This window comes from Odontesthes bonariensis, chromosome 4 (genome assembly GCF_027942865.1).
Source record: "Odontesthes bonariensis isolate fOdoBon6 chromosome 4, fOdoBon6.hap1, whole genome shotgun sequence".
In the NCBI taxonomy this organism is placed as follows: domain Eukaryota; kingdom Metazoa; phylum Chordata; class Actinopteri; order Atheriniformes; family Atherinopsidae; genus Odontesthes; species Odontesthes bonariensis.
In genome coordinates, this window is record NC_134509.1 from 26,653,460 (window position 1) to 26,670,012 (window position 16,553).

At 42.1% G+C, this 16,553-nt stretch overlaps 1 protein-coding gene across 4 annotated transcripts in view; it reads left to right on the plus strand.

The window, feature by feature from the left end:
- Positions 1–10,427, plus strand: part of rgs12b (regulator of G protein signaling 12b) — a 48,981-nt gene extending 38,554 nt beyond the window's left edge. The window contains exons 7-19 of one of the 4 annotated variants that reach the window (XM_075463752.1): positions 267–436; positions 854–946; positions 1,079–1,222; positions 3,227–3,409; positions 3,586–3,736; positions 4,034–4,128; positions 5,094–5,294; positions 5,429–5,502; positions 6,543–6,669; positions 6,763–6,859; positions 6,967–7,019; positions 7,866–8,085; positions 8,416–10,427. In XM_075463752.1, the coding sequence (XP_075319867.1) occupies positions 267–436; positions 854–946; positions 1,079–1,222; positions 3,227–3,409; positions 3,586–3,736; positions 4,034–4,128; positions 5,094–5,294; positions 5,429–5,502; positions 6,543–6,669; positions 6,763–6,859; positions 6,967–7,019; positions 7,866–8,085; positions 8,416–9,023 (2,216 nt within the window). In that variant the 3' untranslated portion in view covers positions 9,024–10,427. The remainder of the gene's footprint in view (positions 1–266; positions 437–853; positions 947–1,078; positions 1,223–3,226; positions 3,410–3,585; positions 3,737–4,033; positions 4,129–5,093; positions 5,295–5,428; positions 5,503–6,542; positions 6,670–6,762; positions 6,860–6,966; positions 7,020–7,865; positions 8,086–8,415) is intronic. The other 3 variants (XM_075463754.1, XM_075463753.1, XM_075463755.1) reach the window with 3 other exon arrangements.
- Positions 10,428–16,553: the final 6,126 nt, after the last annotated feature.

The following is a 16,553-nucleotide window of genomic DNA, read 5'->3' on the forward strand; positions in this document are numbered from 1 at the left end:
ACAGACAGAGCGCAAAACACGCCAGAATGCAAAGAGATTGTCAGGATCAATTATTATCCACCAGTTTTAACCCTAATAATGCTGCTGTGAATGCACACATGCAGCTTCATATACATTTTAATATGCCGACTATACTTCAATGTGCAATTTATAAAAGAAATGGGACCAAAAACGGCATCGATAATTGTAAAAATCTAAGATGCACGTGGACATCCCAGCCCTTACTAACGCAACAATTTCATTACTTTGTGCATCTTTGTGAACAGAGCTGAACAGCGTGGAGCTGCAGGGCTGCAGCAGTGACAACAGCCTCAACAGTAATGCCAGCCTGCCCAGCGTCCAGAGTCACCGGCGCCACACAGAGAGGAGAGTGGCCAGCTGGGCCGTCAGCTTCGAGAGACTGCTGCAGGACCCCGTGGGGGTTCGCTACTTCTCGGTAGTGTAATAGCACCTGACTGCTATTAGTCACCACATGCTCATGAATCCCTCCTTTTGTTAGAAAACTGTTGATTAACATTTTCTAATGTTGTACACTTCTACTTTATCATTATCATTTGACAGAAATGTAGCTCGGAGCATTGAAATTATCTATTTTAAAGCCTTTTATACCAAGAAATCAAAGAAAGAAACTTCTGCCAAAAGTCAAGTGACATTAAAATTTTTCTCTCTGCAGTCCTTACTTTGTAATTTCTGTAGCAGTTGAGTAAATCTGCCCTGCAGCGTTTTTTTTTCTTTCTTCCAAAATGTATAAGAAGATAAAACAAGTGTCAAACCTCAACGCTGTTGGACTAAAGTGATGACCGAGGTGTTTGACCTTTCCCCATTTTTCCCACATCCCGTTCTTTTCCTGCAGGAGTTCCTAAAGAAAGAGTTCAGCGAGGAGAATATTCTCTTCTGGCAGGCATGTGAATTCTTCAGCCATGTCCCTGAGAATGACAACAAGCAGGTAACGCACAGGGCTCAGCAAGATTTTTTCTGATCAAGCACATGCGTAGATTCAACACCCTCCAGAAATAGAAAGGTAAACGTTCACATGGCAGCCATTCCCTTTTTGATTCCTCCTCTTCTCTTTCTTCAGCTCTCACAGCGTGCCAGGGAAATCTACAACAGCTTCCTGTCCAGCAAAGCTACAACACCAGTCAACATAGACAGTCAAGCTCAGCTTGCTGACGACATCCTCAATGCGCCAAAACCTGACATGTTCAAGGAGCAGCAACTGCAGGTAGCGAATACACCAAGCACCAATGGGCTGTCAGAGGGAAGTGAAAGGACGGTTCCCTAAAAGGACAAACTTATTATGACTCATTAAAACAAACCCCTTTTAAAATTTTACTCCCACACAGTGCTGATACGACATAAGGTCTAAAAGTATGGATGTGAATGGTTTCTTAGAGGGCAAAGTTGCTGAAAAGCTTTATTGATTTCAGCCTCTCAGCTCGGATGTAAAAACTCTGATAATTGTCACAAGGCCAGAAGGATATCCTCATCATCACCCTTTGTATTTTTACACATCCAACACACACACACATAAGGAAAGATACACTCATAACAAACCTATGAGTAACTTTTCCATTACCCTGGGCTCAATAAGATCTTGTGGCACTGGTGACGTAAGAATTATAAGTAGTATCAGACATACAAATGCACATCCATGCACACACAAATCCATAAACATGTCATAGTTTTAATAATTTGACCCTTCTTCGCATTATTAATGTAAAGTCAGAGTAAAGCAGTGATAAATATGTGTTTGCCACATCACAGAAGAATGTGTTATGAACCATTCAGCCAGACAAAAATGATTAAAACAGTCACCAAATAGAAACAAAATACTATTTTAAAAACATGATCAAATGAGCTCCGAGCTCTCTGCTCTGAGATGCGGGAAGTGTATCCACTGAAAAGACCCCGATCAACAGATCTCTGACCAGATAAAATTAAGCTAATCTGGCAAAGACGTAAAGCAGGCAAATAGCTTTAACCAAAACAAACTGCTTTGATGTGGAACGTCAAACACATGCTGTTGATTCAAAGAATACTGTGGTAACTTTCCGGCTGTAGACTGTGTTGACTTCACACTTAAACTGCACAACCTACAGTCACTGACGGGCCGATGCAGCAACATTTGCAGAGTCAAACGTCAGACCAGTATTTTAGTGGCCTAAGCAACTATGTTGCTTGCTTCTAGATTCAAATCTTTTTAGAAATTGATGTTAGTGGACCGTTAAGGTGAAAGAAGTGGAAGTTTAGCGGAAGATGTTATCTTGTGCTCAAATCCGATTGGCTCGGAGAGCAGGGACCTGAAGAGTGAGGCCACACGAGGGGTCTTAGAATTGAGGTTGGACCATCTTGGAACAGTTAGCCCACTAGGATAGTGTAATATAGTCAACCTGTTTATAACATTGCAGTGTTAGGGGTGGAGTTGGCTTGAATTCCTACTCCACTGCGTCATGGAGTCAAGATTTCTGACACCCCCCCCAAAAAAAAAGAAATCCTGAACAGAAAATGTAGTAAAAACTGTTGAACACAGAATCTCCACAAATCAGTGCAACATAGTTATTTTCTAACTCATATAACATGTTCACAAGCAAACCTCTGAATTAGATGTACTTCAGATATGTGATATCTGGAACCCTTATGCATCAGCAAACTGCAGTTTCCTATCTAAGGGAAGATGAAGGGAAGATTTCTGTGTCTTTTCTGTATTCTGCAGCTGCAGCTAAGCATTAGGCCTTGCTAAGCAGTCTGAAGCAGCCAATCATATATACTTTTCTCATAAAGTCAGAGAGTAGACCTGAGCTAGCTTTGCAGTGTTTTTCTTTTCTGAGAAAAAGAAATGTACTTGCAGCTCCAAGGACTTTGGCTTTGCTGGCTTCTTTTGTGTTAATATCCTGCTGCTCTTGTGCGACACCCAGAGGTTATCCAAAGTTATACATCTTCTTTCCAGTATTCCCTGTCTCTCTATAAACCTTTACACACAAGGGAGGTTGTCATGCAGTTTGTCCCTCGAGTCCATTTCTCATGTTAACTCACGTGTCCCCCTTGTGCATCTGTAAACACCAGATTGTCATACAGTTTCTCTGTATTTCCATTTAATTTGATCTAATTTTATTGTTTATATTTGATCTTTTTGACCTTGTTTCCCCTTTCTTTTTTTCAATCATCCATTCCTGCTTACATTTTCTCTTACTGCCTGAGTACTTTTTCTTTCTCTTCGTCCGTTTAGATCTTCAACCTGATGAAGTTCGACAGCTACACGCGGTTCCTCAAGTCTCTGCTGTACCAGGAGTGTATGCTGGCAGAGGTGGAGGGCAGGCCTTTGCCTGATCCTTATCACATCCCCAGCAGCCCCACTTCCAAACACAGCACCACAGGCTCCGACCGCTCCAACCTCTCCACACCTAAAAAGGTAATACAGCACAACATCATGTGCCACAAACGCAGTAGAATAAGGAGATACAGTGAATAAAAAAGAGTCTGATTTGTGTGTGCGCTGGGATTGTTTTCTGTATATGTTTTTTTTTGTATGTTTTTTGTTTCCCTAATCTCCTCTTTATTTATTATATATTTGTTTGTGTCTTGGAGGAGGACAAAAAGAGCAAATCGGGTCGATCTTTAAATGAGGACAGTCGAGATGATTCAGGAGACAGAAGGAAAGGCATGTTCTTCTCGTGGTCTCGCAACAGGAGTTTCGGCAAAGGCCCAAAGAAACGCGAGCTGATCGACTTCAGCATCAGTTAGTAGTTGTTTTGGTTTTTTTTGTTTTTTTTAATTTGGTTTGGTCTGGTAAATAGATCAACTATAACACTGATGTTGTTTGATAACACAGACATTCGATAAAAGTTCATGTGGCTTTGGTGTTCTCAGGCTAATAAATCTTATGATAAAGCAGTTAGGATTTATTGTAAGATGTTGCTGTACTCTTCTTTTAAAAAAAGGGAACATTGAGATTGAAGGGATATATTTATGTTTGGTACAGGCCAGAAATTAGGTCACTCGCATTTTAAAATGCACTTTATTTGTTTCTTTATAGATTCCTCTGGCAGCAATGGTCGTCGGGAGTCCCAGGGTTCACTGTCTTCGGGAGCCAGTCTTGAACTTGGGACGTCAGGATCTGGAAAGAACGAGGTCAGTCTGGGTAGAGACATCATGATTTTATCAGTTTTACTATAACAAACATTTGGTTCATGCTTCAACGTCATTCTCTTCCTCACACTTGATTAACTTTTTCTCCTTTAAAAGCAAAATAAAGACAGGCCCGATGCAACATGCGCAGGCTTCATGTTTTTTCTTTTCACATAATTCTCCAGCAACACCGAAAGTTTTAAAGTCTCCAATGATTTTAATTTCATGTCGATATCTGCTTCAAAGATTTCTAGATTTTAGAATGCTTTTTTATTAAAGGAGCTTTAATTCTGTATGAATGGATTGAATAAACAATTTTACAGTGGCTACTGAAAAGACTTCCATCAAGGGTACATCTGTGCATCCTCGTCTGTACAGTTGTTGCTCTGTAAGCCTTCTTTTTCTTTGTCCCTGCGGATGCATTTAGGGGTCATCCATCTAAATGTTTTGCTGAAATCCATTTCTGGGTCAAAGACAGAAAGACGGATACGAGAGATGAGGAGGAGGCACTAATGATGGAAAATCGGTCCAGTCACATAGTCTTTTTTTGCTTAGGAAGCTTCTTAACTGTGTGAAATGACCTGGAAATGTTTAGGTGGCAGCCATGACATCTGGCTGTATTCTGTAATTGCTAAGGAAAGGAACACCAGTTATTTCTATAGTATCTCATTTATCATTAGAGTATCTGGACCATCCTTGAAGGGAAAACCTTCCTTTTTTTAATAACTAACCCCTTGACGATTAAGTCATAGTGTATATCCTATTATACTGATATGATTTATATGATGAAACCTCAGTGAAAAGTGTGATAAGATTACATTAAACAAAATATCTGAAGAAAATGTTTTTTTTTTTTTTGGTGAAATATTTTTTTAAATGACTCATTGACAACATTTTCCACTGAGGTCGAGGAAAAGTGATTTGACCTGACTATACCTAATGTCTCCGTCTCCGTTTTCTTCTTGTAGGGTGATTCCCGTGGTGCAGTATCAGAGCGAAGAGGAGGCAGCGCCCCCTTGAGGCAGTGTAACATCAACTTGCCGGACGGCTCGTGTAGCTCTGTGCCACTGAGAGCCGGAGTTTCCATCAGAGACCTGCTGCAGGACCTCTGTGAAAAGCTCTGCATCAACCTGGCAGCTATAGACCTATTCCTAGTGGGAGGGGAGAAGGTGTGGCACAATATGTTGTCCTGTGCTTCAAAGCCTTCATACAAATCAAAAATAACGACAACAAATCACACAAGAAAACTAAATGAAGTCTGGATCAGTATTCTTGTCATGTAATTTGTTCCTTTCTTTTTCAGCCACTTGTCTTGGACCAAGACTGTTTGACACTATGTTCTCGGGACCTCAGACTAGAAAAACGCACTCTTTTCAGGTACAATGATATACAAATATGAATTTATTTGTAATTTTGCAATTATGTAATACAAAAAATAGGTGTTCAAATGTAAAGGAGTCATATTATGCCCCTTTTTGCACGAGCTGATGGTTTCCTGAGGTCTTAATGCAGTGTTTGTGACATGCTTTGGTCAAATTAACACAGAGAGATGGTACAGCAGCTCCATTTTCAACCAATAATTTACAACTTGCAGATATTCTCAGGTTGTGCAGTGACCCACTCGACTCAACTCCTCCCCTCTCTGCCTCTTTTTGAGATCTGCTGTTCTTAAGAACCCTTTGAGCAGTTATTACCTCCTATTACTCAGACCATACACCAAACAGATTTTATTCGAAAATACTTACATGTCTCTGGTCTGCAGTTCAGCGATGAACAACTGGTAGGTTAGCCATTTTCATTCAATGACAAATGGGAAATCGTAATTTCCAGTTTTTGAATGGTAGAACAATTAAAGGATGCCAATTAGAAGACAAATAAAACATGAAAGAAAACACTCTCAGATCAGTATTAGCATATTCTGCTCAGTGAACTATGTAGCTAATAATTAGATTTTATGTTCATTTAAAAGCAAAAGTCGGTGTAGAGTCTCAGTCATCCAGGTCACAGTAATTCTAAGAGCTTGAAGAGGGGCAACTGGACTTCTTTGTCCTATTTCTTGAAGAGGTTTCAACTCAGTTTTTACGTCTAGTTTGGAACTGACAAAGCCCTTCAGATGGGAAGTGAAACATCTTCAGAAACCAAGAAAAAGGAGTCCACTTCCCCTTTTTCAAGCTTTTAGGGTTCAAAGCAAAGAGCAAGAGGTTGACCAAATGCAGCATCATCTGAAGTTGGAGTTACTGTAGGTGGAGATAATGGTCTGGATAACTGTTTTTGAGTTGGTAGTAACTTCAGACACCCAGATATATGCTCTCAAGCACAAACCCCTTTAAAAATCAGAACAAAAAGATAAAGCTGAGTGCTGTAGGTCATGGAACTTGGCTCACATAGAGATTGTTGATTCTGCTCTTCTACTTCAGACTTGACCTGGTCCCTATCAACCGTTCAGTGGGCTTGAAAGCTAAACCCACAAAGCCAGTGACTGAAGTCCTCAGACCTGTGGTGGCCAAATATGGCCTGCACCTCTCTGACTTGGTGGCACGCATTGTAAGTCTCTCCTCAGACTGTAAACAGACATGCAGTGCAGGCGATGTCATCAGCCTCTTTTAAAAAGTGTATGTGTGTGTCTGTGTGGTGCAGAGTGGGGAGTCGGAGCCTTTAGATCTAGGTCTGCCTATTTCCAACCTGGACGGGTTGCGGGTGGTATTAGATATAGCAGATAACGCTCCTGGAAAAGGTAAGGAACACACATGCACACAACAATCACTGTGAGCTGTTGTGCTGTTACTGACAGAACCCTCTCCTGTTGTTCATTTTGTGTCTGTATCTCTGCACTGCCCTCAGCTCCCTCTAAGAGTCACCTTGCTGCCTCTACGAGCAGAAACCAATCAACAACAGTAAGATCTCCCCCAGCTTCTTTTGTCCAATTTTCCTCTTGCTCTGGAATGTTTTATAACCCAAGAATGTCTCCACTGCCCGTTTGATGATGTCACGCTACTAAGTGTCTCTCTTGCTGACTTCAATCACCCATGTCTGTTTGCTGTGGATTAAACATGCGCACAGGTGTTTTATGTGTATGTTGTTGGGCCCAGAGCCATGTCACACTGTTAAGGTTTTAATGTTCCATTATTGTGGCCTGCCTGTTGCTGAATGCATCATCAACTTTTCTATCTGGTTTGCTGGTTCCCTTTTCCTCCTTAACAACACCCTCTTGTCAGGCGACGGGATCCCAGACGCACTCGGTTTGCTGGGTTTCAGAGCCCTCTGGGATGTAGCTGGTGGTGGTCGTAGCGTTTTAGCTTGCTGTCCGGGTTTTCTGTCAGCTGTCGGGGTTTAATCTGAGGTTGGTCATGTTCTTGACTGACTCCAGAACCTGTTTGTGAAACAGGTTTTCTTCTTACCTCCCGGGTAGTAGTGCAGCTTTAAGTAGTGGATAGTTCCCCCCCTCTGCTCTTGTGGTGTGAGTGAGCCTACACGTTGATGATGCTTCGCACACAAAATGGACAATGTGACTGTCTGAATGGAACATCCCACCTGTCATTGATCAACTATACATGTTTTACTCAAATTATTTACAAGATATGCCATTGATTCTTTATCATAATTATCAGCCCCAGTCACCAAACCTGTGTCATCCACTCCCTATCAAATGGTTCTTATTTACAATTTGTCACCCTGTTCACCCCCAGTAGTACCGGTTCCCATTTATTGTCATTACCTTTCCCCATACGTGCATCACAAAGATTCATCAGGGCTCTAATGGCCCACTCCGCTCTCCTTGTGGCACCCAGGGGGAGGACAGGCCATCAAGGAAAGCCGGTTCAGCCCACCCCAAAGGGGAAAACGGCAAGGCTGGGCCCAGCCCTGACACAAGCAACCAACCCTTACCCAACCACTCTGTCTCTCTCCATAAGGCTCCGGAGAAAAGAAAGCAGAAAAAGATTAATATAGATGAAGCTGAAGGTAAAGACTGAACAACCTCCCTCTCTCTTGTTTCTGTAGCTGTGTTGCTGTGATCGCACTAACCCTTCTGCCTGTCTGCAAGAGTGCAGAAGCACCGAATGCTTTCAAAGCCAGCTACATGTAGCAAAGTCACCTCTGCTTATACTGAATGTGAATGACTTGTCTAATTGATTAATACACATTGCTGCATGTTTTCTGCATTATCTATGAAACAAACGTGTTTTTGAGATGTTATTCTGGTGGTAGTTAATTTGTATGTGTGTGCATATGCATGTACTTGTTCATTTATTTGTATTTTTTGTGTGCACGCGGTGCTGTGTGTGCCTGCAGAGTTCTTCGACCTCATATCCAAAGCTCAGAGCAACCGAGCCAACGACCAGCGAGGCCTGCTAAACAAAAGCGACCTACAGCTCCCAGACTTTCTACGCCTGTCGCCAGTGGCAGCCAACCAGACGGCGGCTCCTCCCTACGACCCCGAGCCCACTTGCTCCACCCCCAATTCCCGTAACCCCAACAACGGCAGCGTCCCTAGCAGCAATCGTCGGGGCAACAAGGCTAATAGCAACAACCGGGGAAGTGTAGGCAGCACACACTTGCTCAGCGCGAGCCATCAGTCCCAGAGCTTGGACTCTGCATTAGGCACACAGAGTGGAGCAGGAAGGAAAGTCAGACCACCACCTCCATTTCCCGGCACCATCTCCCCCATCCATCCCACCCAATCCACACGACATGCTGTTCTCCAGGACTCAGGCAGGGCAGAATCGGTCCAAATGCTGGAGGAGGACACTTTGTCTGATCTTACTCTTGTGGGAGAGGGCGACATTAACAGCCCCAGCCTCAGCTACGTCACTCCCTCAGCTTTACTGTGCAGAACCCCTCCCCGGCCCCAACAACAAGCACAGGACGGTCGGCCTAGCTCAGGTACTTCCCCCGTGTGAACTCTTGAAACTGAACCTTCACTCCTCCTTCACCTGACTGCAAGCGGGGACTGGAGACCCACTTAAGTCAGTTTGAAGTTACCTTTTGGCCACTCTCCATCTGTGGCACAAAATGCATCTAGATCTCCTCCAATCTTTCCATTGAACAGAGTTATAAAACATCTTTCAGTTTATTGGATATTAATCCCAGATTTGTTTAAAAACACCCAAATCCAATGTAAAGATTAGGGCAAAGACCTCAAACTGTCAGAAATAGAGTTTGTTTCGGCAAACAGCGAGTATGGTAAGTTTGATGGAGTGATGTATGCACTACTTTGCGGCCAGCAATCTACTGTAAGTCAACAACAAACTTTGAGTGAAAAAAGTGAATCACAGACACAAAGAGAGGAAAGATGGATGCATTAGGTTTGGACAGAACTTATTCCTGGAATTTCCCTGTGTGGTGTGTATCTGTGTGAACTTTGGAGCGGACATGCTGTGGATTTTTTTTCTAGAGACATAAACATGATGACGAGCTTGGGATGAATTGGTGACAACCAGTTCCAAATTCCGTCCTTTAGGCCCCTCCATTGTATAGACTCTAACAATGCACTTTAGCCAATTGCAAACAAGACTTTATTCATTTTTAAATATTTTTTATCTTTTCCACTTTAACTCTTCAGAATATCTTTCATGCTACAGGTGGTTGAACTGCCATAGAAGTTACACACCAGGAGGATTAACCAGACCTTGTGGTATTTTCAGTTTATTACATAGTTTTGAGCACAATGCATGTTGACACGGCAGGCCTGACCTCATAAATACAAAGAGAGGCTACACTACCTTGATCATACATTTTTCCTCAGCTGTTCTTTATTGTTTCGAGCTCAGTGCATTCTCTGTTTCCATTATTGTTCTCTTACCTCGGGCGTTTCTCATGTCACTCATAAAAACAAGCTATAGCTCCTGCTCCTGCGAGCAATCTCTCTCTCTCCGACCAAAGGATCCAGAAACACCTGCGCTTACTATGAACAGAGAGTTTACTTTTTCGTCGACATTTCAATTTCAATCAAGAATGCTTTTAGCTGTCTTTCCTGCAGGGTTTCATCTGGAAAAATTGGACAGAATCAAAATGGTCTCGTCTCTAAAGGTTTTACTTTTACTTCATGCTGTACTAAATTACCAACAAGACATTAATTTAACAATCGTTCTGTTCCTTTTTACTCTCAGTTAAAAGTATTAATTTGTATATAGTCTACTATCTGAAACCGCCACGTTGCTCTTGTCATTGTTGAATTGCAATGCAGCGATGTTCTTTCTTAAGTTGTGTCTCAATAGGAACAAGTTCTGCTCTGTTCTGCTGAGTTGACTTTACCATCTGTAAATAGGCCAAATAAATGTTTTAGAGGTTGAACTCTCTCTGTAGCCTCATGTGAGTAGCCTGCTTTCTTTTCTTAGATTTTCAATAGTATCAGATCTGTTCTGTTATGCCCTCAACACTTCTGTCAGGGGGGGCGGCGTTCACTTGAACTCAGACAGCAAAGTTTAAACGACAAAGTATTTATAGGTGTCTTCCAATCCTGATCTGATCATTCTTGTCTCACGGAAAACTGCCTTTGGCATAACCAAGTGGTGGATAGTTATTTCATTTACACAAATATTGTATTGACACCGCTTTGTGCCTCTTATATCGGGACGCTGTAGCCACACAGAACTGGACCACGATTACAGCAGAATTCTTGGTGTCCTTCTTTCACAAGTCAGGACTCTTTGTGGTTGCAGAAATACCACGTAGCATGTCCCTGCTAACGTGTAAAACTAGAACAAAAAAGATGAAAGATTATCATCAGCTTTCCTATATGTGTCGTATCATTTTTGTTTTGTTTTGTAAGAGTATAAAAAAAGACAAACTGAGCTATAATGTCATTTCCTAAAGTTTGCATTTACAAAAAAAACTAAGAATTTGTAAACGTGTAACATACGTCATTCGGATGCTTTTAAATCTTTTAGGCTTTGGGAATCTCTTTAGAGCAGCAGTAAGTGCTGTTAAACAAGCTCGTTGGGTTTTCAGAGCGGGAGGTGGATTCTTTAAATCCAATGCATCCAGCAGTACAGTAAGATGAATATTAATTATAATAATCTATAAATATTTAACATACTGTGGACATTAATGGTTGAATTGGCTCCATCAGCTCCTACACTAAAATGCAGCTTACATGTGAATGTTTAGTGATGATAATTTAATAATAACAGTTCCATTCACAATGCTGAACTGTTACTTTTGATTATGTATTTCATATTGATCGTTTAATACCTCTGTAGAGAATACTGTAGTGCTTAGGTGTAGGATATAAGTACGTCCTGTTCCCTAAAATAGCTAATACTGACTTTATTTTTCAGTTTGAATAATATTTCAGTACCAGCTAAAGAAAGTGCAACAAATTCTTCAGTTTGTGTTTTCTCTGTTTGCGTCTGCTCCACTTTTAACGTCTCCTCCTTTTAATGCAATTGATATTCCTCTCTTCTCTCTGTTGCCTCTTTTCTTTGTGTGTGTGTGTGTGTGTGTGTGTGTGTGTGTTTCTGCAGGACAGATCTTTTGTTTTTGGGCTACAAAGGCCTTTGGGGGGACTGGGCTATTAGCTATGCATGGTTTCCTCTCTGCTCGGTGTCTTGTTAGGGGAGCTTTGTCATGCCTGGCTTTTTGGTCACCCACAAACAAAACAGGGTTCTGTTTCTTCCTCAACTTCGTACACACTCACTTTCACACATGCACGCACAAATTCCCATTTCATACTTACATGCTTGCAGGCTCGTAGAAACACAGACCGTCCATATCTGCGTGTATCATTTGCATCACATGAGGATCTTGTTTTGTTGCAGTTTTCATTGGAATAATACCTCATTGTTGGTTTTGTTTGCGTTTCCTTGGGGACGAACATGTGACAACAGCAACTGATTTTATTTAACCAGTCCATATAATTAAGAAAAACATGCCCACACAGAAACAGACGTTTGTCTGTTGTGATACAAGGGAGAGAAAATAGCGCCAAAACGAGGCTGGAACTCGGCTCACAGGACGCAGCAGGGGGTAAGAGAATGTTCATAAATGATATTGCTAGTATGGGATGTCATGCAGCTTCATGTCAAAAGAGGCGAACTATCCCAAACTAATAAAGCGAGAAGTGGAAGTGATTACCAGACCACTCTGTCATGAAGACCACCAGTAAAATTCAAAGGAAAGGACTAAAATAATTTAAAAAAAAGGATAAATGAGAACAGTAGATGACCAAGATGCTTCCTTTGAAGTAAAAACGTGTATTTCTGAGCCCCTAAAATGAGTTTTATTAAAGTTGTATTTATATAGCAGAAAGTGATTCTAGTTTCTGTGCTATAGGACCCTCCATTTACCTTATTGTTACTTGAATTGTGAAGGAAAATCTTCACAGAAGCTGATACACACTCACCGACCACTTTATTAGGTACAATTGTTCAATTGCTTGCTAACACAAATAGCTTATCAGCCAACCGCATGGCCGCAGCTCAATGCATTTAGGCATGTAGAGGTGGTCAAGACCACTTCCTGAAGTTCAAACCGAGCATCAGAATGGGGAAGAAAGGGGATTTAAGTGACTTTGAACGTGGCATGGTTGTTGGTGCCAGACGGGCTGGTCTGAGTGTTTCAGAAACTGCTGATCTGCTGGCATTTTCACGCACAGCCATCTCTGGGGTTTACAGAGAATGGTCCGAAAACGAGAAAATATCCAGTCAGCGGCAGTTGTGTGAACGAAAATGCCTTGTTGATGTGAGAGGTCAGAGGAGAATGGGCCGACTGGTTCGAGATGATAGAAAGGAAACAGTAACTCAAATAAGCACTTGTTACAACTAAGGAACGCAGAATACCATCTCTGAACACGCAACACGTGGAACCTGGAAGGAGATGGAAGCAGCAGCAGAAGACCACAGCGGCTGCCACTGCTGTCGGCTAACAACAGGAAACTGAACAGGCTCACCAAAGTTAGACGATAGAAGATTGGAAAAAACGTTGCCTGGTCTGATGAGTCTCGATTTCAGTGGCAGTTGAATTAGTGACGTTCGTAAATTAAACTTCCGCTAGTTCTGCTACTGGGCTCCCTAAAGTGAAAGCAAGTTAACTGAAATTGACCTTTTAACGCAAAGTAAAATTTTTAGGCAAGATTAACGTGCGCACGTTACGCACATTCTGTAAATGTGTCGAATTTAATGCGTTAACGTTAAAATATATATGTGTGGATATATTATTAATTAATTAATTTTGACAGCCCTTGTGTGTTTGTATGTATATGTATGTGTATATATATCTCCTTTTATGGCCACTGGTTTCTTGAACATGACAATGAGTTCACTGTAGGCTACTAAAATGGCCTCCACAGTCTCCAGATCTCAATCCAATAGAGCACCTTTGGGATGTGGTGGAACGGGAGATTGGCATCATAGATGTGCAGCTGACAAATCTGCAGCAACTGCGTGATGCTATCATGTCAATATGGACCAGAAATCTCTGAGGAATGGTTTTCTCCAACACCTTGTTGAAAGTATGCCACGAAGAATTAAGGGAATTCGGGAGGCAAAAGGGGGTCCAACCTTTCACGAGCAAGGTGTACCTAATAAAGTGACCGGTGAGTGTATATAAATACATTTTGGCTCTGTGTTTCAATTTACTGCTTCTTGCTGTGCCCGTATCCACTGGCCAACAAAACTAATTGCCTCCCAGTGCATCTGTGCAGTTCAGTTTCTCACCTCAAACGACCTGTGGACAGAGTTTGAGAGACAGTACAGACATTCTTATCATACTGGACTGAAATGTATTTGTCTAGGAGTTGATACTGATGAACTAAAAGTGCTGTAAATACTGAATTGAGACTTGAGACTTGAGACTGAAGTTCTATATGTTTTTGTGTATAGTCCACAGTCATTAAAGGCCCTGCACGTCCACATGGGTGCTTTCAATTATTCTGGCTGATTCGACGTCTGCTCAGGCTTAATTACATGATATCCCTTAATAAGATGTGTGAGTAAATTGGTGAAAGTGTCGTTTGTTTTTAACAGATAAAGAATGAGTGAGGTGTCTGTCAATTATAGTTTGTAAATGCTCACACGGTGCTGAGAAGACATCTAATTAGGAGGGAAGGGAAAATGGTGTCGGATGAGCTAAAGAGACGAGAGTTTTCCACCTCCATCTCTCCTCACGGGCTTCTTTTTGCAAATATATTTATGTTTTTTAAGGTTTTTGAGTCTTTCTGATGTCAATTTGACTTGTTGTACCAGCAAAGCAGCTTTTCCTTCCTTTGAATTTTGTGGAAAAGGCGTATGGTTTATTTCACTGACATCTGGTAAGACATGAACCGAATCAGCTTGTGTCAACAAATGAGGGAATATCTGCCGCCCTTTTTAAGCCAGTAGATGGCAGCAGTCTGCATTAAGATCTGAACATGGTCTCTTTTCAGTCACAGAGAATCTGTGAGAACCATCTAACCTTCTTTCCCATGATGTCATAGCAAACACTGGCATGGGAATATTTGTCACATCCATTTAGTTTCCCCACTGCCCCCCACCTTTTCTGTGCGGATGTGTGTGTGTGTGTGTGTGTCACTGGTACCACTGGTCATGGCTGTCAGTGGGATATTTAACTAAATTTGTCACCATGTGAGTAATTGTAATAGCTTCTCATAATCTTCTTCACATACCCGTAAACATGTTGAGGGATAAAGATATCACCCTGCTTTGGTTTCTAGTTGTTTTCTTATGCATGTGGAGTGGTTGCAGTGCCAGGGAATTCTTTTGCATTTCTCTTGTCTCCTCCGTCTCCCTTTTGTTGGCATCTCTCCTGAAAACAGCCTCTTCTTCTTCAGGTAAAGTCAGAGTTGGGTGGAGAGGGAGGGAAAAAGATGAACGTGGTTTAAAAATGCCAAGCAGACGGACAACATCTTCCAACCCCATCATCCCTCCCTCTCCTCCTCCACCCCCACCACACCCCCCTCTGCGCTCTCGTCGCAAATCCAAGTCTCCTCCGTCCCGCTCCAGCCACAAAACCCCAAAACGGGCCTTGGATTTGGACAGAATCGGAGGCGCCTCGGAGCCTGCACACACCAGGCAAACTCGCAGAGGCTCCAGAGACCTGCGGGGCTCCCAGTTTTCAGAGCTCGATAGGAAGTGGGAGGATGTTGCCTTGGAGCTGCAGTGCCATGGCAGTAGGATGAGGTCAGCCGTGTATCAGACATCAGACCTGCCCTCCATGGTCAAAGCCAAGAGACAGTTGGAGCAGAGTGGCGGCAAAGGACAAATAGATAGGAGTAAATTGAAAGCAACTTTTGTTTAAGGAGCACAGACTGTGACTCTGACCACACCGATGGTCTCTGTTGCAGCTGAAATATGGTCTTGATTTAAAGTCGGGGCAAAGAACCTTGTGTCAACAACTGTGCAGCTACTTTCAGACTCCCCGCCGAGGGTTGCTATTATGAGATGGCAGGATGAGATTAATCAAAAGCTGTGTCCCAATTCTACAACACATCCTCGGCTCTATATTTAAGTTCTGTACACTGAAGTGATAAAGCTCTGCATTTATCTGGCAGCTGTGGTTTTTCCTCACATAATGTGCAATAATCTTATCAAATCTGATGCAGAGTCTCAACCGAAACAGTAGATAGGGAGGGAAGGTTTGCCCCAGCTCTACTTTACATCGTATTAAAGATGTTACAACTGGGTGCGAGAGGTAAACCAAATTTGCAGGTGCAGGTGGTCCCTCTAAAAATAATTGAATAAATAATGTAGATTTTAGTTATGTTTGGGGGCAGTGCTGATGAGGTAGTGACTGATGAGCCCTGTGTGGCGTAAACGGCACAGGAAGTCCATTCACCGACGAACTGAGGGGTGTAAACAAAGCAAATTCAACACAGCCAGGCTTTCTTTCCGTTTCTGGATCGACAATTGATACCTAAACCTCTATTCAGAGATGACAGCTACTATGATGCTGGTTATAATCCTCGTTTGCAAACTCAGGCCTTTCTACACAAAAATACACCAATCATCCGAAAGAAAAGCAGGTTGTGTAAATGGGAGGGTGTGATAAAATGATCAACATCATTACGGGAATTAAAACGCGGGCTATCTACTGTCAGAAACTGCAAACTGTGTAAATACATGCCAACGGTTAAGTCTAAACCACGACAGCTTCACAAACTGAAAGCATCGTTCCCATGGTAATGAGGCGCAAATACAACAGTTTTGCACATTTATCGTAGTCCCTAAAATGATAATCTGCACCACACTGAGTTCTGGTCAAAAGGGATGAGTTTCAGTTCAGATTAAAGTCGATGGTGGACCAACTATTTTATAGATTTCACACTGAAAAAAATGCCCCATATTCAACTTTCTATTGTGGTCAAATTAATGCCAACAACCTTTAAAATGACGGTCCCCTGACGTTTGTTAACCGTTAATTCTGTGCTTTAAATGTTGTTACAGTGTCAGGGGTCAGCGTTCAAAATCCTACCAGACGACTCTGTACATAAACTG